The following is a 13,930-nucleotide window of genomic DNA, read 5'->3' on the forward strand; positions in this document are numbered from 1 at the left end:
TGGGAGAGGGAGAGGGAGAGGGAGAGGGAGAGGGAGAGAGAGAGAGAGAGAGAGAGAGAGAGAGAGAGAGAGAGAGAACAGGTTAGGAATAGAGCTCAGTGGTAGACAGCACTTGTCTAACTTGCACAGGATCTGAGGTTCAATTTTGAAAAAAAGAAACAAAACAGACCATTCCATCAAACTAAAACAAGACATTTCACCTTTGGCCCAGGCCTATCTAAAAGCTTTGCAAATTTTACTGGACTAAATGGTAAGAGAGTTCCACTCAGCCTTCTTTCCCTCTTGGCCCCTCTTAGGTAACGTCCTGCATCTTGCTTCAGTGTTTTCCTGTTCCAGTTAGCTTTTGTCTGCTAGACACAAGCCAGGGTCATCTGGGGAAAGGGAACCTCAGTTGAGCAATTGCCTCTATTAGGTGGTCTGTAGGCAAGTCACTTTCTCTGTTAATGATTGATGTGGGAGGGTCCAGCCCACTAGGGGAGGTGCCAACCCCCTAGGCAGGTTGGGGAGCAAACCAAATAAATAGCATTCTTTTGTGGCCTCTTCTTCAGTTCCTGCCTCTAGGTTCCTGTCTTGAGTTCCTGACCTGACCTCCTTTCATGACAGGCTATAAGCTATAAGATGACATAAGCCGTTTCCTCCTCCAGTTGCTTTTGGTCAGTGTCGTTATCACTGCAACAGAAAGCAGACAAGGACAGTCTACAGTGCGATCTGTGTACAGCTTTCCTCAAGGACAAAGATGTACATACAGGATGGGTAAAAGTTCATCTGCTCGCTCACCGGCCCATGGGAGGCATCTGCCTGGGCACCTCCGGATCACCACGGTCCAGAGCCATGGAATTCAGAAAGCAGTGAGACACCTGAGGAAAACACACTCCAAAAAGCTTTTATTGGGTTTCATTTCCAAAGTACAGATATTTGAAGCAATTCTGTAAAGACCCTGAGTTTTCACAGGGCTTGTTTTGGCTACTGTAAAAAAAAAAACAACAAAAAACAAAAACATGCACACACACCATAGTTTTCTGCTTGCCATATGATCTCTTTGGGAGGACAACCCTCAAAGGCACTGATTGGTGACACTGGTGGCTCTGGTCCTTACTCAGGCAGCCAGCTCAGCCAAGGCTCGGTCCAAGGGATCCATCGACCAGTAGTTGTCATCCCAGCCAAGGAACCAGCCCACGAAGGAAGGAGGCTCAAAGCCCTGCCTAACGACTGTGATGGGGGTCCGCCTGTCCCGATTGGCTGGATCTGTCTCGATGTACCGCTTAGCTGCAGACACACAGGAGAAGGAGGCCCAGGGATTCTCAGGGTGCTCTCCTCAGGGAGAGAACAGCCCTACTAACCACCACCACTAAACACAGGCAAAGACCCCACATGAATTCCTCCCAACACAGGAAGAACAGAAACTTCTGCTTAAATTCCTTCTTCACAAAGTTCTCAGCCCTTCCCTGCATGTATCATTTCCTCTCTGGTGATTAAAAGATATTAAATAAAGTGCTCTTTGATTCCCAGCCTCTAGATTAGCTTCCAGGATTCTGCTTTCCTAGTTGGGGTCCCTAACAAGGGAATGCCTTGGACACGCTGGGAATTAGATATGGCCTCTCCTGGGTTCCTTCCTTCTCCAGTAGGCCCTCAGGCATTCTGAAGGGGCATACTGATCTCTTCACTATAGGCTACAGGTTAGACCTGGAGCATACCTCAGAGCCTCTCTAAGAGGAAGTATCTTCTGCTTGTTGAAGGTGATGAAGGTGAGACCCCTCCCCCACACTTCCATCTCCCCTCCAAGTCCCCATGGCTTTACTTTGTACACACTTCCCACCTCCATGCCTCACCACAGGCTGTCACCAGAGTTGATCAACCTGGGCTGAAACTTCCAAAGTAAACCTTCTGTCTTTATGAACTGATTGCTTCTGGTTATCACAAACAACTATTGGGGTATCACCCCAAGGAGGGCTCTAGAAGGTCAGACTATGAGCAGAAAGTCTCCATCCCCACAGATGCTAACTCCTAGAAGAGCATCAGAAGCTGTTCCCACCAACCCCCAGCCTTTATCTCACACCCACCCCCAGCCAAAGGCCCACACCCCACACTCACCTACATCCAAAGACCTCATCCCCACCCCCAGCCAAAGACCCTCCCACCTACAGCCTAAGACTCACCCCCATCCACAACCAGACACACACACATACCCTACCCCACCCCCAGAGCCTTGGGTCCTCACCGGAGGTCATCGCTTCTGTCTTTTCCTCTTCTTGGGAGTCCTTTCCAACCCAGACAAAGACCTGGAGATGAGATGTGAAATGAGAATTGAGTGAGAGGTGCCAGCAACAGTCACTGCCTCATGAAGAACAAGGGTGGAGGAGGGTCCTGGGTACCAGAAAAAAGACAAAACTCTCCACAACTAACAGCCTTCAAACAGCAACTGGAGCGCGGAACAGAGCTGCAAAGCAGCGGCCTACAAATGTGTTTGCCGTTAACCTGTTGGTCTATAATAGCACCGTCTTCTAATTTAGTTATCAATGATGGCCTAAGAGTCTGGGTTTCCAGCTTCTCCTAAAACACAGGAGAATCTGGAAGCTGGGCCATCATCTTCACTGGGGTGAAGCTGAAAGGGGTGCCCCTTTGGTGGGTAGGTCCAGTTTACCTCAGGCTACACCATTCCTCACATTTCCTCATCCCAGCCTGCACACCCGCAATCACTGCAATACAGAGGCAGAGTTGGAAAGCCCTCTTTAAGAGCTCACGAGCCACACCTTTAAAGGTGTAGATTCATTCATCAAATGCTCTCGGAAAGGCTACCCATCACTGCATCTTGACTGATATGTGTCTAAAGCTTGTAATGAAAGTCCCAGGTCACTGTGAGTCTTATGTCACACACATAAAAACTTCTGCCGGTGTTTACACGCCATCTATTTCTGCTTTACATTTGTGTGTGTGTACATGTGCATACTTTTGCCACAGAGCACACGCGGAGGTCAGAAGACAACCTTGGGTGCTGTCCTCACCTTAAACTTTGAGGTAGGATCTTCTTGTTCATAGTATTGTAGCCAGATAAGCTGGCCCATGAGCATCTGGGGAGTCTCCTGCCTCTGATTCCCTCATTATCCTCTTCCTCAGGAGCATGGCATCACAGACAAACCCCATCACTCTGGGCTTTTCCTTGGGTTCTGAAGACCTGAACTCAGATCCTCACATGTGTTTAGCAAGTACTTCATCCACTAGGCCATCTCCCCAGCTCTGTCATCTATTTTTACGCTTCTTTCAAGATGATCACACTCAAGAAAGACTGTCATTTATCAATGGCAATCAATTTTATCAAACGACTTAAACAAGAAAATTCCAAGCTCGATGGCTTTTCCTTATTTATAAATGAGTTCCTTTCAGAACTGGAGAGCCCTCTGAGTCACAGGACTGGCCCTGTGTCCCTTGGATTTGTCTCAGGGTCCCCAGCACTTAGCATTTTGTCTGGAAGATGGTAAAGCTAAGTAAGAAACACTGGCCGAGGACTGCTAAGAAGATGCGTAAGCAGGTAATGTCACTGACCGCTTAGTCAATGATGACAGCCATATCGTTCAAACTGCAAACATCAATCTTCCCACTGAGCTGTCCCTAAGCTGCCCCATGGGAGAAAGACATGGGACTTTGTGTTCAGCCATTCTACAGCCTGGAGGATGCTGGGAACAGACACTTGATAGAAGAGTTACTGAGCTGACACTTCCATGGGAATAGATCAGAGTGGGCAGAGGTCAACTTGATGTAATCCTTCATTCCCAGCATCCCCAGCACAGAGCACTATGCAGATACTCAACCGATACTGGATGAATGAATGAATGAATGAATGAATGTTGACATCTCTGCTGGGGTATTAACAGCAGCTACCCTAGCAGATGGCACAAGATGGCTCAGAGGTGGGGAGTGACATTTTCAAGCTTCCAAATGTCACTGGGCAGCTTACACCTGCACACGACACACTACTAAGTTCAACTTTCTGCAAAGACATATGTAAAGCCAGGACTCACACTCCCCTGAAGCTAGGGGAGAATGACATGATGCAGGGTTACGTGACGTGGGTTTCTAGGGTGCTGAGCAGATTCCATGTATCTGCCAGGCAGGTCCCATCACTTCCATGTTACGACTGTAGAAAGGGAGGCTCAGAGAGGGGGTGTGGCTTGCAGCAATTGCTGGAAACACCTGGTGTTTTTTTATGTCTTTTATGTCCTCCCCATGGTGGCTCATCTTAGAACTAAGAGTCCAGCTTTTCCCTCTACTCAGGTCTTCTCTCTGTCCTTCACTCACCTGGTCCCAGGTGTCCAGGAGCATGACGTCATCAGTAGCCAGGTCTTCCTGCATAAGTTCGCCAGGAACCTCTTCGATCTGGGAAGGGTCAAAGGGGGTCAAGGAAGAAGCATCAGCCCCATTGGTTCCCAGGATGAGTTTAAAGAGATAGTCTTTAAGGTCCACTGATCCCTGAACATGCCTCCCTCCCCAGAAACAAGCAGAGGTGTCATCTCCAGACTCACCACAAAGCGTCCAATCTTGTTGGAGCAGGCAAAGAGTCGAGGAGGATGGGCATCCATTTTCTTGTCCTTAAGCCTGGGGGATGTGCGGTAGGCAGTCTTCCCGCCCAGAGCCTCCCAGAAGGCATCTGTGAGGGGAGATCACATCAGTTGCCAAGGGAAACCCTTACCCAATGAGCATATCTCACCAAACTGTGCCCAAATACAGCTGGCTGCTCTCTACTTTAAGATCCAAAGAGGCTCAAGATGGAAGGGAACGGAAAGAAAGGCCTGGAGAGGGTGAGCGGGCAGAAGACAGAGTGCGGAGACAACAGCACTGCAGGACCGGGCTAATTATCTCCATTCAACACATGAGGTGGTAGAGGCCCAGAGTCAGCAATTTACCTAAAACAGCCTGGGAGTGGAAAAACCAGAAGGCAAATCTGTTTTAAGTCTGATTTCCATGCTGTTTCTACAATACCTGCTGTCTATGTGTGTTCTGCCTGTCTGTGGCCATTTCTGTAGAAATGTGTCACCATTAAAGACACAACTTCCTCGTGTCCACTCATTCCTACCAGCTACATTTCAAGTCCTCAAAAGCCACCGTGACCATCAGCCACCAAACTGGGGCTGGGAGGTACAGAACAGCCATCCTAATAGACGTGTCTGCTGGACAGAGAGACTGCCTGTCCATGCATGCGTGGACAGAGTATGCACAGACCAAGACGTCCTTCACTGCTTCCATGAGATACCAAGAAAGGGGGCAGGGGGGAATTCTGAGTATCGGCAGCAAAGAGGGCAGAGGACTGAAGCGGTCCTTCCTCTCTACAGATCTGAAGGTGAGGAGCCTCTCTGACTCTGTCACTCATCGCTCTCACAAGACTTCCTGGGAAATGGTCATCATCCTCTGAGGCCCTCTTGGACCATCCATGCCAAGTTCCCCTTTCTTCAGGAGACAAGACACGGGCTATCACCCTCATTCCTTCGAAACACGGGAGGGCGAAGGCACCAGAGAAGGATGTGGAGATGAAGACCCGGGCAGTGGGAATTAGTGAGTCCCCGCTCGCACCTGGCTCTCTGCCTTCCTCCACCTGCACGTGCTGGGCCCGAAGCACCTTCAGAAGCTCCTGGGCACCGGCTTTCTCCGCCTTGCTGGCTCCTGCACCCACCCACAGGTAGGCAGCGGAGGGGGTTTTCAGCACAAAGGCATCGTTGGAGTTCAGAGCACCAGCCTTAGGCATCACCTGGAAGTGGGATGGGAAAAAAGTCACTCAAAAAGGGGGGAGGAACTGCAGTGAGACAAACTTCTTCCCTTCAGAGATGGAGAGCACAGAGTTTAGAGACTGAGAGGTCTGGCTAATACTCACGCTTCTCGGATGTATTGTGGTAAGGGAAAATTATCTGGAATTTGGGGCTGCGTTAACAAAAGTTGTATGTTCAAAACAAAGCCAGTAATGAAATAATTCTCCACAGTGCCAAGACCATAGTATCTACTAGAATGGAATCAGAAACGGTGTCCTGGCTGCACAGAATGAGTTCTAGGTGAGGCAGTGCTGGAAAGTGTGTGAGGAGTAAGGGGCTGCCAGGGCAGGAAGCTCTGGAAAATCGGCCTCCTCCTCCCAGCCAGGTCCACCCAACCCCAGGCTGCTGGAGCCCTACTTATCGGGTGTAGAAGACTTCAGGAGCCCATGTTCTAGGACTGGGCATTACCTCAACAGCCCTGGTGGCTCCAGAGCTGCTGGCTCGGACTTGGAAGAGGCGGATACTGGCAGGAGCTGTCTGCCCACCGTCTCGGGAGGTGCCACCCTTATAGATGATCATAGGCTTCCCGCCAAACAGGCTCATGAGGTGTGCAGGTTCTTTGCCTTGGACCACTCGGCTCTGGCAGTGAGAAAGAAGAAAGTCAACTTTTCTCTTCTTTTCTTTCTTTCTTTTTTTAATGTTGTTCTGGATCATTCCCTCCAGTAAGGGCACCACACTGTGTCTGACTATGGTTGGGAGCAGCGTGCAGGGAGCATCATGACTCTGCAGCACCATGGTACTGAGAAGAGAAAGCTGGAGATGATGTCACTGCCCAGGTCCTCTGGGTGCTGTTTTCCCACCATCTGCCCCTGTGAAGCATTGCCTTGCAGCCCCTGAGTCTGGTCCAAGAACCAGGGAAGCCCAAGTTCATAAACATGGCCTTAAAAGGAAGGACAGATTGCTTGAGTACATTCTTCCAGAATGCTGATGTCAGTCCCAGACACATGAGAGGGTGAGGGGACGTGAAGAGCCTTTCAGGTCTGGAGGCACCACTGTATCCCATGTGGACCCAACTCCCAATTCTCCTTATCCCTAGTCTGTCTTCTTACTTAGATCTAAACACAGCACATGGATTTCCTCGTCCTAAATGTGCCCTGCAGGGATCAACTGTGTCATCCCCTGGTAGACAACCAAGGGGCGGGTATGGGGACACTGCCCTGTAAGGACAGTGTCTACATATCTGGATACAGACATTAAGTCTAACTCATAGAAGCCCTGCATAAATGTTTACTGCATGGGTAGGTAAGTAGATAGACAGATTGATAGATGTAGGGTGTATGGGTGGGTGGATGGATGGATGGATGATGGATGGATGGATAGATGGATGGATGGATGATGGATGGGTAGATGGATGGATGGATGGATGGATGATGGATGGATGGATGGATGGATGGATGATGGATGGATGATGGATGGATGGATGGATGGATGGGTAGATGGGTGAGTAGATGGATTAAATGGATGGGTGGGTGGATGAATGTGTGGATAGATAGATGGATATGTGGGTGGATGTGTGGGTGGGTGGGTGGGTGGATGGATAGATGGATGGATGGGCAGATGCATGAATGAATCCATGGATAATCAGGCAGCTAAGTGAGCAGACGGACGAAGCCCTGGCTGAAGCCTGACAAGGCCTGTTTTGGCTCACCTGGACAGGAGTTCCTCCCAGCTCCTCATCCAGCTGGGCAGTCAGGATGGCAGAAGCAGCAACCTCATCCTGGGTAGACTGGGCACCCTGCCTAGAGGAGGGAGAGAGATTGAGCGCCAGTTTCCATAGAACTCTGGGTCTCTTCCTTGCCCTGAGCTCTAGTAACCCATGAAGCTGCTTGTTGTAGGGGTGGAGCTGGGATGGGGAAGTGCAGGGACCATCGGGAGAGCCAGAGACAACAGCTTCGTCAACCTGCCCGCTCCTAGATCAGATACACCGGGCAGATTCCCTTGTCTTAAATGTGCCTGAGACTCCCTGGGTCCCCTGATAGACATACAGATAGGGTGCTGAGACTCAGATGCTAAGTGTGCAAAAGTAGTCAGGGCATTTCCCAGTATACAAAGATGGGTCAGAAACAGCTGGAATGACATGTGCCATCTGTGAAGAAAGACACCAGTCAGTCACCCTCATGGAGGCACGGGAAAGGGACACCTGGATGTTTGCTGTGTGTGGTAACTGCCCTGAGAAGGAGAGTTAGGGAGACTCAAAATCCTCCCGCCCCAGCTTCTTGCCAACGCTGGGCCTTATACTACTGTCCCTGGTACACACTATATGTCAAAAAACCTCCTAAAAATTTTGTATTGTATGTTGAACTTAGTGATACAGGCCTGTAGTCTCAGCTACCTGGGGAATTAAGGGAGAAGAATTGCAAGTTCAAGGCCAGCATGGCCAAATTCATGAGACTCTGCCTCACAATAAAAGGTAAAAATCGGTACTGAGCTTATTTATAGATCACTGGCAATGGCTTGCCTAGCATGTGCCAGGCTCTGAGTTGAAACTCTAGCATCCCCATGTCCCTGCAATAATGAAATCTATATTTAGCTTTAAAATACTGATGCTCTCAGCTGGCCAGTGGTGGCACACGGTTTTAGTGACAGCACTTGGGAAGCAGAGGCATGTGGATCTCTGTGAGTTCAAAGCCAGCCTGGTTTCCAGGACAACCAAGGCTACACAGAAAAACCCTGTCTCAAAAAACCAAAACAACAACAAAACAAGAGAAACAAGCAAACAAACAAACAAAAAGCAGATGCTTTTAAAAGTATGGGACTGCCATACAATCCGTGTACATGATTCCTGAACATTACTCTTCATGGGCTTATGGTCATAAAGGAAAAGGGTAGACTGTGGCAGAATCCCTCTGAGGGGTCCTAAGCCCTAGAGTAGTCCCATGGGGTCTTGGGTTAAGGCCTGGGCCAGGAAAGACTGAGGAATGGAGACCTGGTGACACAGAGTAGACACAGACAGGTGCACAGCCCTGCATCAGCTGGCCACAGTGGCCTGGGCTGTGAAGGGAGGCAGATGTGACAGGGCATATGTGAGAACTGACCAGGGTGTCTTGTTTTGTTTTGTTTGCAACTTTTCAGTGGGTCTAAAAGTATTTCAAAATGAAAACTTCAACGGAGAAGAAATACAACTATTATTCAGACAAAAGTCTGAAACTGTCTAGTAACAGGGACACCAGTTTCAGTATTGTTTGTCTTTCAGTACTAGGGGAGGGACCCAGTGCCACCAGCATGCACACAAGTGCTCTGCCACTGAGCCACACCCTGGCCCCAAATGCAAACTTAAAGTCTAATAAGATACCACTTTATAAACTAACCATGAGTTTAACAACACAATCTCCTGAGGTAGATCCAGGGAAACAGGGTCTCCTGTATGTAGCTGGCAGGAATACAGGGATATGAAAGGCCCCAGGCACTAGCTGGGAAGCTGGGGCTATCTATCAAAATGACTGACAGGTCCACTGACTCCCTGAGTCTGGCAATCCACTCCTGGGAACTCATTATAGAGACTTCTCTAAACACCCATCTGTTTGCTAACAGTCACTAATGCTGATGATACAGCGGACTTGCACCCAAGTATGCATGGGTGCTGGAGCTTGTCAATAAATCACGGTACAGCAACCCAAAGGAATGTCACAGCTGTTAGACACACACCCACATCAGGAAGCTGTCAGTTTCCAGGAAGGTAATAGCTAAAAGGTCAGCTACAGGGCAATACACTTAGTGTGTGCTTACATTATACATCCTTCCAGTAATTCTGCAAAAAGGATAGATAAAAATTGCCAAAGTTGTCAAGGGGTAAAGGGTAGGGCTTGGCAGATGAGTCACAGGTGTAACAAAAAGTTCAGAATGACACCTGTAGGCTTTGTTTTGGGTCTGGAGCAATGTGATTGATTGTATGCTCTGCTGTAAAACAATTATTTAAATTGGTGTATATACATACATCAATTTAAATAATTATACAATTTAAATATATATATACATATATACATATACATATACATATATATATATATATATATATATATATATATATATATATATTTCTGTAGTACAGGATAATCTGAAGTTATTACAACAGAAGCCTCTGGAAGGATAAACTGGTTTTAGCACTTGGCACTGCCTGGCAGGAGCTGCTGGGTCGGTGTGTCTCTGTCCCTAAGTTGAGCATGCCATAGTCTGAGGACAGGAAGTTCAGAGTTGTGACTCTGCATGAGAATGGGTCCTAGCAGGGTATCCTGTCCAAGCTTAGGCCTCTGTCCTCCAGACTCCTCAGATCAACTCAGTCTCTTCTCTTAGTCAGCATATTCAGGCACAGTCATGGCCCCTCACACTCCCCCTAAGACTCAGCAGACAGCCCAGGCTCCTCACCAGTTGTAGATGATCTGTCCCTGGCGGCCACCGTGGCGGTAGTTGTACAGAATGATGTAGCTGTCGCCTCCATAGAACTGCCCGTATGTGGCAGGGTCCACTGGCACCTTGTTGGAACCTTCAATTCTCCAGATCTGTAGAGGCAGAGCTGAGATCAGACACTGCAGTGTGCCCTCTGTCACCCTGGGCAAGCTGGAGACTCCAGTATAGTGGACAGTGTAGAGAACAGGACAAGCTTTTCATAGGAGCGTGGTGCTCTCCAGGCCCAAGACAAGTTAAATAATTTGCCTGGTACACAGAGCCACTGAGAGGCACAGCGGGCTATGATCCCAAAGTTCCTGCTCTGGCTCTTCCCACCACAAATGACCAGTGATCTGTTCTTCCCCCTGAAAAGCCCCCCAAGACAGCTCTAGATTAGAAGATTGAGCCAGGCCTGAGTCAAACCTAAGCCCCGCCCCTTGAGGGTCATGTGACTTCTGACAGCACCTCTCAGAGCCTTGGTTTTCTCACCTGAAAAGTGATGGTGACAACAGCCTTAGGTGTCAAGCCTTAAATTCTAGTCATGAAGATGTCATGATGCCCCCTACCATGAGCTAGCTCTATTAGGCTCAACTGCTATTAACAGGATTGGGATTATTATCACTAATATTTCTACTCTCCTGTGGATTTTATGGGTCATCTCATTCATCTGGGCCATAGCTGGGTGGCCTCAGAATGACCCCTCTGCAGGCGGATCTGTACAGACAGCTAGCTCTAGCGACTGGTCACCAGGAGGCCCTGCAGTGACATCTGGTGTTCACATGGAGGCACTGAGCCTGCAGCGTGGAGTCTTGAAGGGGATGGCTCAAACCTCATTTTATGATGAGCAAGTGAGGCTCACAGAGGGTGAGTAAATGGCCAGGCTCAACTCTCTGTCTACCAAGTGCTTTCACCACCTCCTCTATAAACCATCTAGTAGCAAGGAAAGAACAGCACCCACGACAGTAATGGTGACTGTCGCTATGCTTCTCAGGGAAACCGTAGACGCTGGCCTGGGGTGTACTCTGGGCCCTAAGCATCTATGAACACACCTCCACCTCTCTACCTGCTCCCCATCTTTCCATTCCCAGCTGCCTTATCTTCTCTCCCCTAACTGATCACGATGGCCCCCACTCCCAGATGTTCCAGCTCTTGTTTCTGCCTCCTGCCTATTTTAATGGCAGGCTTTTAAAGCACAGAACCAAATCTGTCATACATCTACTAAAAACAAAAGAAAACCCAAAATATTTTATTACTGCCACACCCTGTGCACTGCATTCATGGTCCCTGCTGAGAACGCCACCGTCCCTATCCTCCTCAAATAGCAGGTCTGTCTGGAGTGTGCCCCTACTCCCTTGCAGAAAACTCCTATTCCTACTGTGAAAGCCAATCCCAATCACCCCATTCCCACAAAACCCCCAGAGCTTCTCTTCAGCTCTGGGAATAACAGATTTCAAGACTCTACTGTGGCTGTGGTCACCTCCCCTCCCATCCAGGCACTCCTAGGGAAAAAGATGGGGTCTGGGAGTCTAGTAAAGAGCCTGGCACATAGTAGGTACTCAGAGAATGTTTGTTGACAAAAAATAAACAAACAAAAAAGTGAAAGTGAAGAATCTCACCCACCACAACTGTGGTGAAAACTTGGGAGAAACACCCTCAGGGTGGCAGAGGGTCGGGTGTAAGCTATAGTAGGTACCTGAGAGGAAGACAGGGAAGGGAGGCATCTAGCCGAAGCCGCTCAGGCACAGTGATGCTGTAACGAGCACTTAGAAAGTGGTCTGTTGTTGCTGTTGTTGTTAGAAAGCACGGGCTCACAGGGTAACTGAGGACAGGAGGACACGGAATCCTCCATCTTGCTTGGGTCTGGGTCACTTACTCAGCTCAGTTCGTAGACATGTGACTTCCTCAAGGGGAGTCTTGCACATCTGTCTCACCTGCCTTTGAGCCTTCAAGGCTGAAGGCACAGAGATAAATCATTGTCCTGAACCTGTGCTCACTCTTGAGGGGCTGGTCGCCTCCAGTGATGGTGAATATCCAATAGGGCGGGGCAGTACCCTGAAGTTAAACTGGCCTCGCCTTTTGAACCAGATATGAGATGATTAACCACGCCATGCTTGGCCCAAGACTGCTTATTCATGCACACGTCTATCCCCAACTCACCCTATACCTAAGCCCAGAGCTCATGTCCATGCTGTGAAGATGGACTTGGGGGTTTCTTGTTTTCTCCAGTTTGGCTACGTTGATAAAGTCTCGATCTGCGCTTCAACATCCATTATCTGGTGTAACGGACCAGTGACTGAGCCTGGGCTGTGGGAATCCTTTGCTCTGGAACTGTGGTTCCCGTTACCTGTTTCTGGCCAGTGCCATCATCATCCATGCCATGCTGGGCAGCCATGGCGGTGGAGGTGTGCAGCGTAGCAGCATCGAAAGGCACACGCTCCACGTTGGCAATGTGGCTGGAGAGGTAGCCCAGGCCAGGGCCGTCTGTCTGGTCTGGGTCCCGCCAGTTCTTGAAGAACTGCTTAAAGAGAGGGGTCTCGCCGCCTTCTGGGAGGACTGAAACCTGGGAAGGGAGGAGAGGCTTAGGATGTGGCAAGGCTCCCTAGCAGGGGTCTTAGGGAGCCTCGGGTGCCTGGCTGGTCCCTGAGGAGGATGGGGGACCTTCTACATCTCTCACCCCCACTGAATATGCCTCTCCCTGCCATCAGACCCTCACCTGGGTCTGCCTGGGGTACTCCATCTTGGAGATGAAGTCAGAGGCCGTTTTGAGGGCAGCCTTCCGCTCCTCCATGTTGGCCTGCTTGCCTGCCAGAAGTCAGAGAAATAACGCAAGGTTATAAGCCAGAGGTCCCTGAAAGGGGAAGCCAACCCACCTCCCTACGTCTTACACTTAGACAGCAGCCAGGGAGCACCACCCCTAAGTGCCAGGGAGCACCATCCCTAAGCACTGAGGGTTCCTAGTTCCAAGAGACCCCCTCTCCTGCCCAATAACTGCAACCATGACAACCACTGTGGTTAGTTTACTGAACACAGATTCGGTGCCAGAACTACACACAGATTATTCCACTTAATCCTCAGGACAGCCTTAAATCATGGAGGTCATAACTGCTTTGTGCCCTCTCATGTATAAGGAAATGCGGGTCTCAGAGAGGTCATAGGAAATTAGCCTGCCACATCGGTACAGACACCCAAGCTGCACACTTTACACAGAAGCCTCCTTCCAAGGCAAGATGATATGCCCTATCCACAGTCTGGCCTCTGCTCCAGTCCTCGAGAGCCCTGAAGAGTCAGGCAAGGCCCTGGCCAGTCCATGCCCACATCCCTCAGACAGACAGCCCAGCCTCAAGGAGCCTCTCAAGTTCTTCTGTCTCTACCTACTTCCCTCCCTTCCATCTTCCCAGCATCAGTGTCAATGTCTGAGGAAGCACTGGGGGTCTTCTCAGACATCTCTGGGCTCTCAGAAACAACCCAGGCCCAAGAGCCTCATGGGAGCCACTCATCCACAAAGACTTCCCTGGTGCCTCCTGGTACAATCTCCTTCACAAAGGGCCCCAACACCTAGCAAAGAGTTCCAAGTCTTATAATAATATACTGTTTAACCCTGTTCAGCATGCTGGGGCCCAGGAAGCACTAGACCCACAGAGTTTCAACACACACATGCACACACACATGCACGCGCACACACATCATATGTGTCTATTAACTTCTTGGAGGACTGATCTTGTCACACAATTGGCAAACACTCATTTGAGCCC

General features: G+C 49.5%; 1 protein-coding gene across 3 annotated transcripts in view; it reads right to left on the reverse strand.

Annotated features, from left to right (window-relative positions):
* Window positions 1-862: 862 nt before the first annotated feature.
* Window positions 863-13,930, reverse strand: part of Gsn (gelsolin) — a 54,142-nt gene continuing 41,074 nt past the window's right edge. For all 3 annotated transcript variants that reach the window (XM_028754658.1, XM_028754656.1, XM_028754657.1), the window contains 10 exons: window positions 12,892-12,980; window positions 12,523-12,738; window positions 10,158-10,291; window positions 7,444-7,534; window positions 6,204-6,374; window positions 5,563-5,737; window positions 4,518-4,642; window positions 4,294-4,371; window positions 2,219-2,279; window positions 863-1,266 (listed from right to left, as the gene is read on the reverse strand). In XM_028754658.1, coding sequence (XP_028610491.1) covers window positions 1,097-1,266; window positions 2,219-2,279; window positions 4,294-4,371; window positions 4,518-4,642; window positions 5,563-5,737; window positions 6,204-6,374; window positions 7,444-7,534; window positions 10,158-10,291; window positions 12,523-12,738; window positions 12,892-12,980 — 1,310 coding nt within the window. In that variant the 3' untranslated portion in view covers window positions 863-1,096. The remainder of the gene's footprint in view (window positions 1,267-2,218; window positions 2,280-4,293; window positions 4,372-4,517; window positions 4,643-5,562; window positions 5,738-6,203; window positions 6,375-7,443; window positions 7,535-10,157; window positions 10,292-12,522; window positions 12,739-12,891; window positions 12,981-13,930) is intronic.

The sequence above is a fragment of the Grammomys surdaster genome, unplaced genomic scaffold, assembly GCF_004785775.1.
Source record: "Grammomys surdaster isolate TR1022 unplaced genomic scaffold, NIH_TR_1.0 126035, whole genome shotgun sequence".
Lineage (NCBI taxonomy): Eukaryota > Metazoa > Chordata > Mammalia > Rodentia > Muridae > Grammomys > Grammomys surdaster.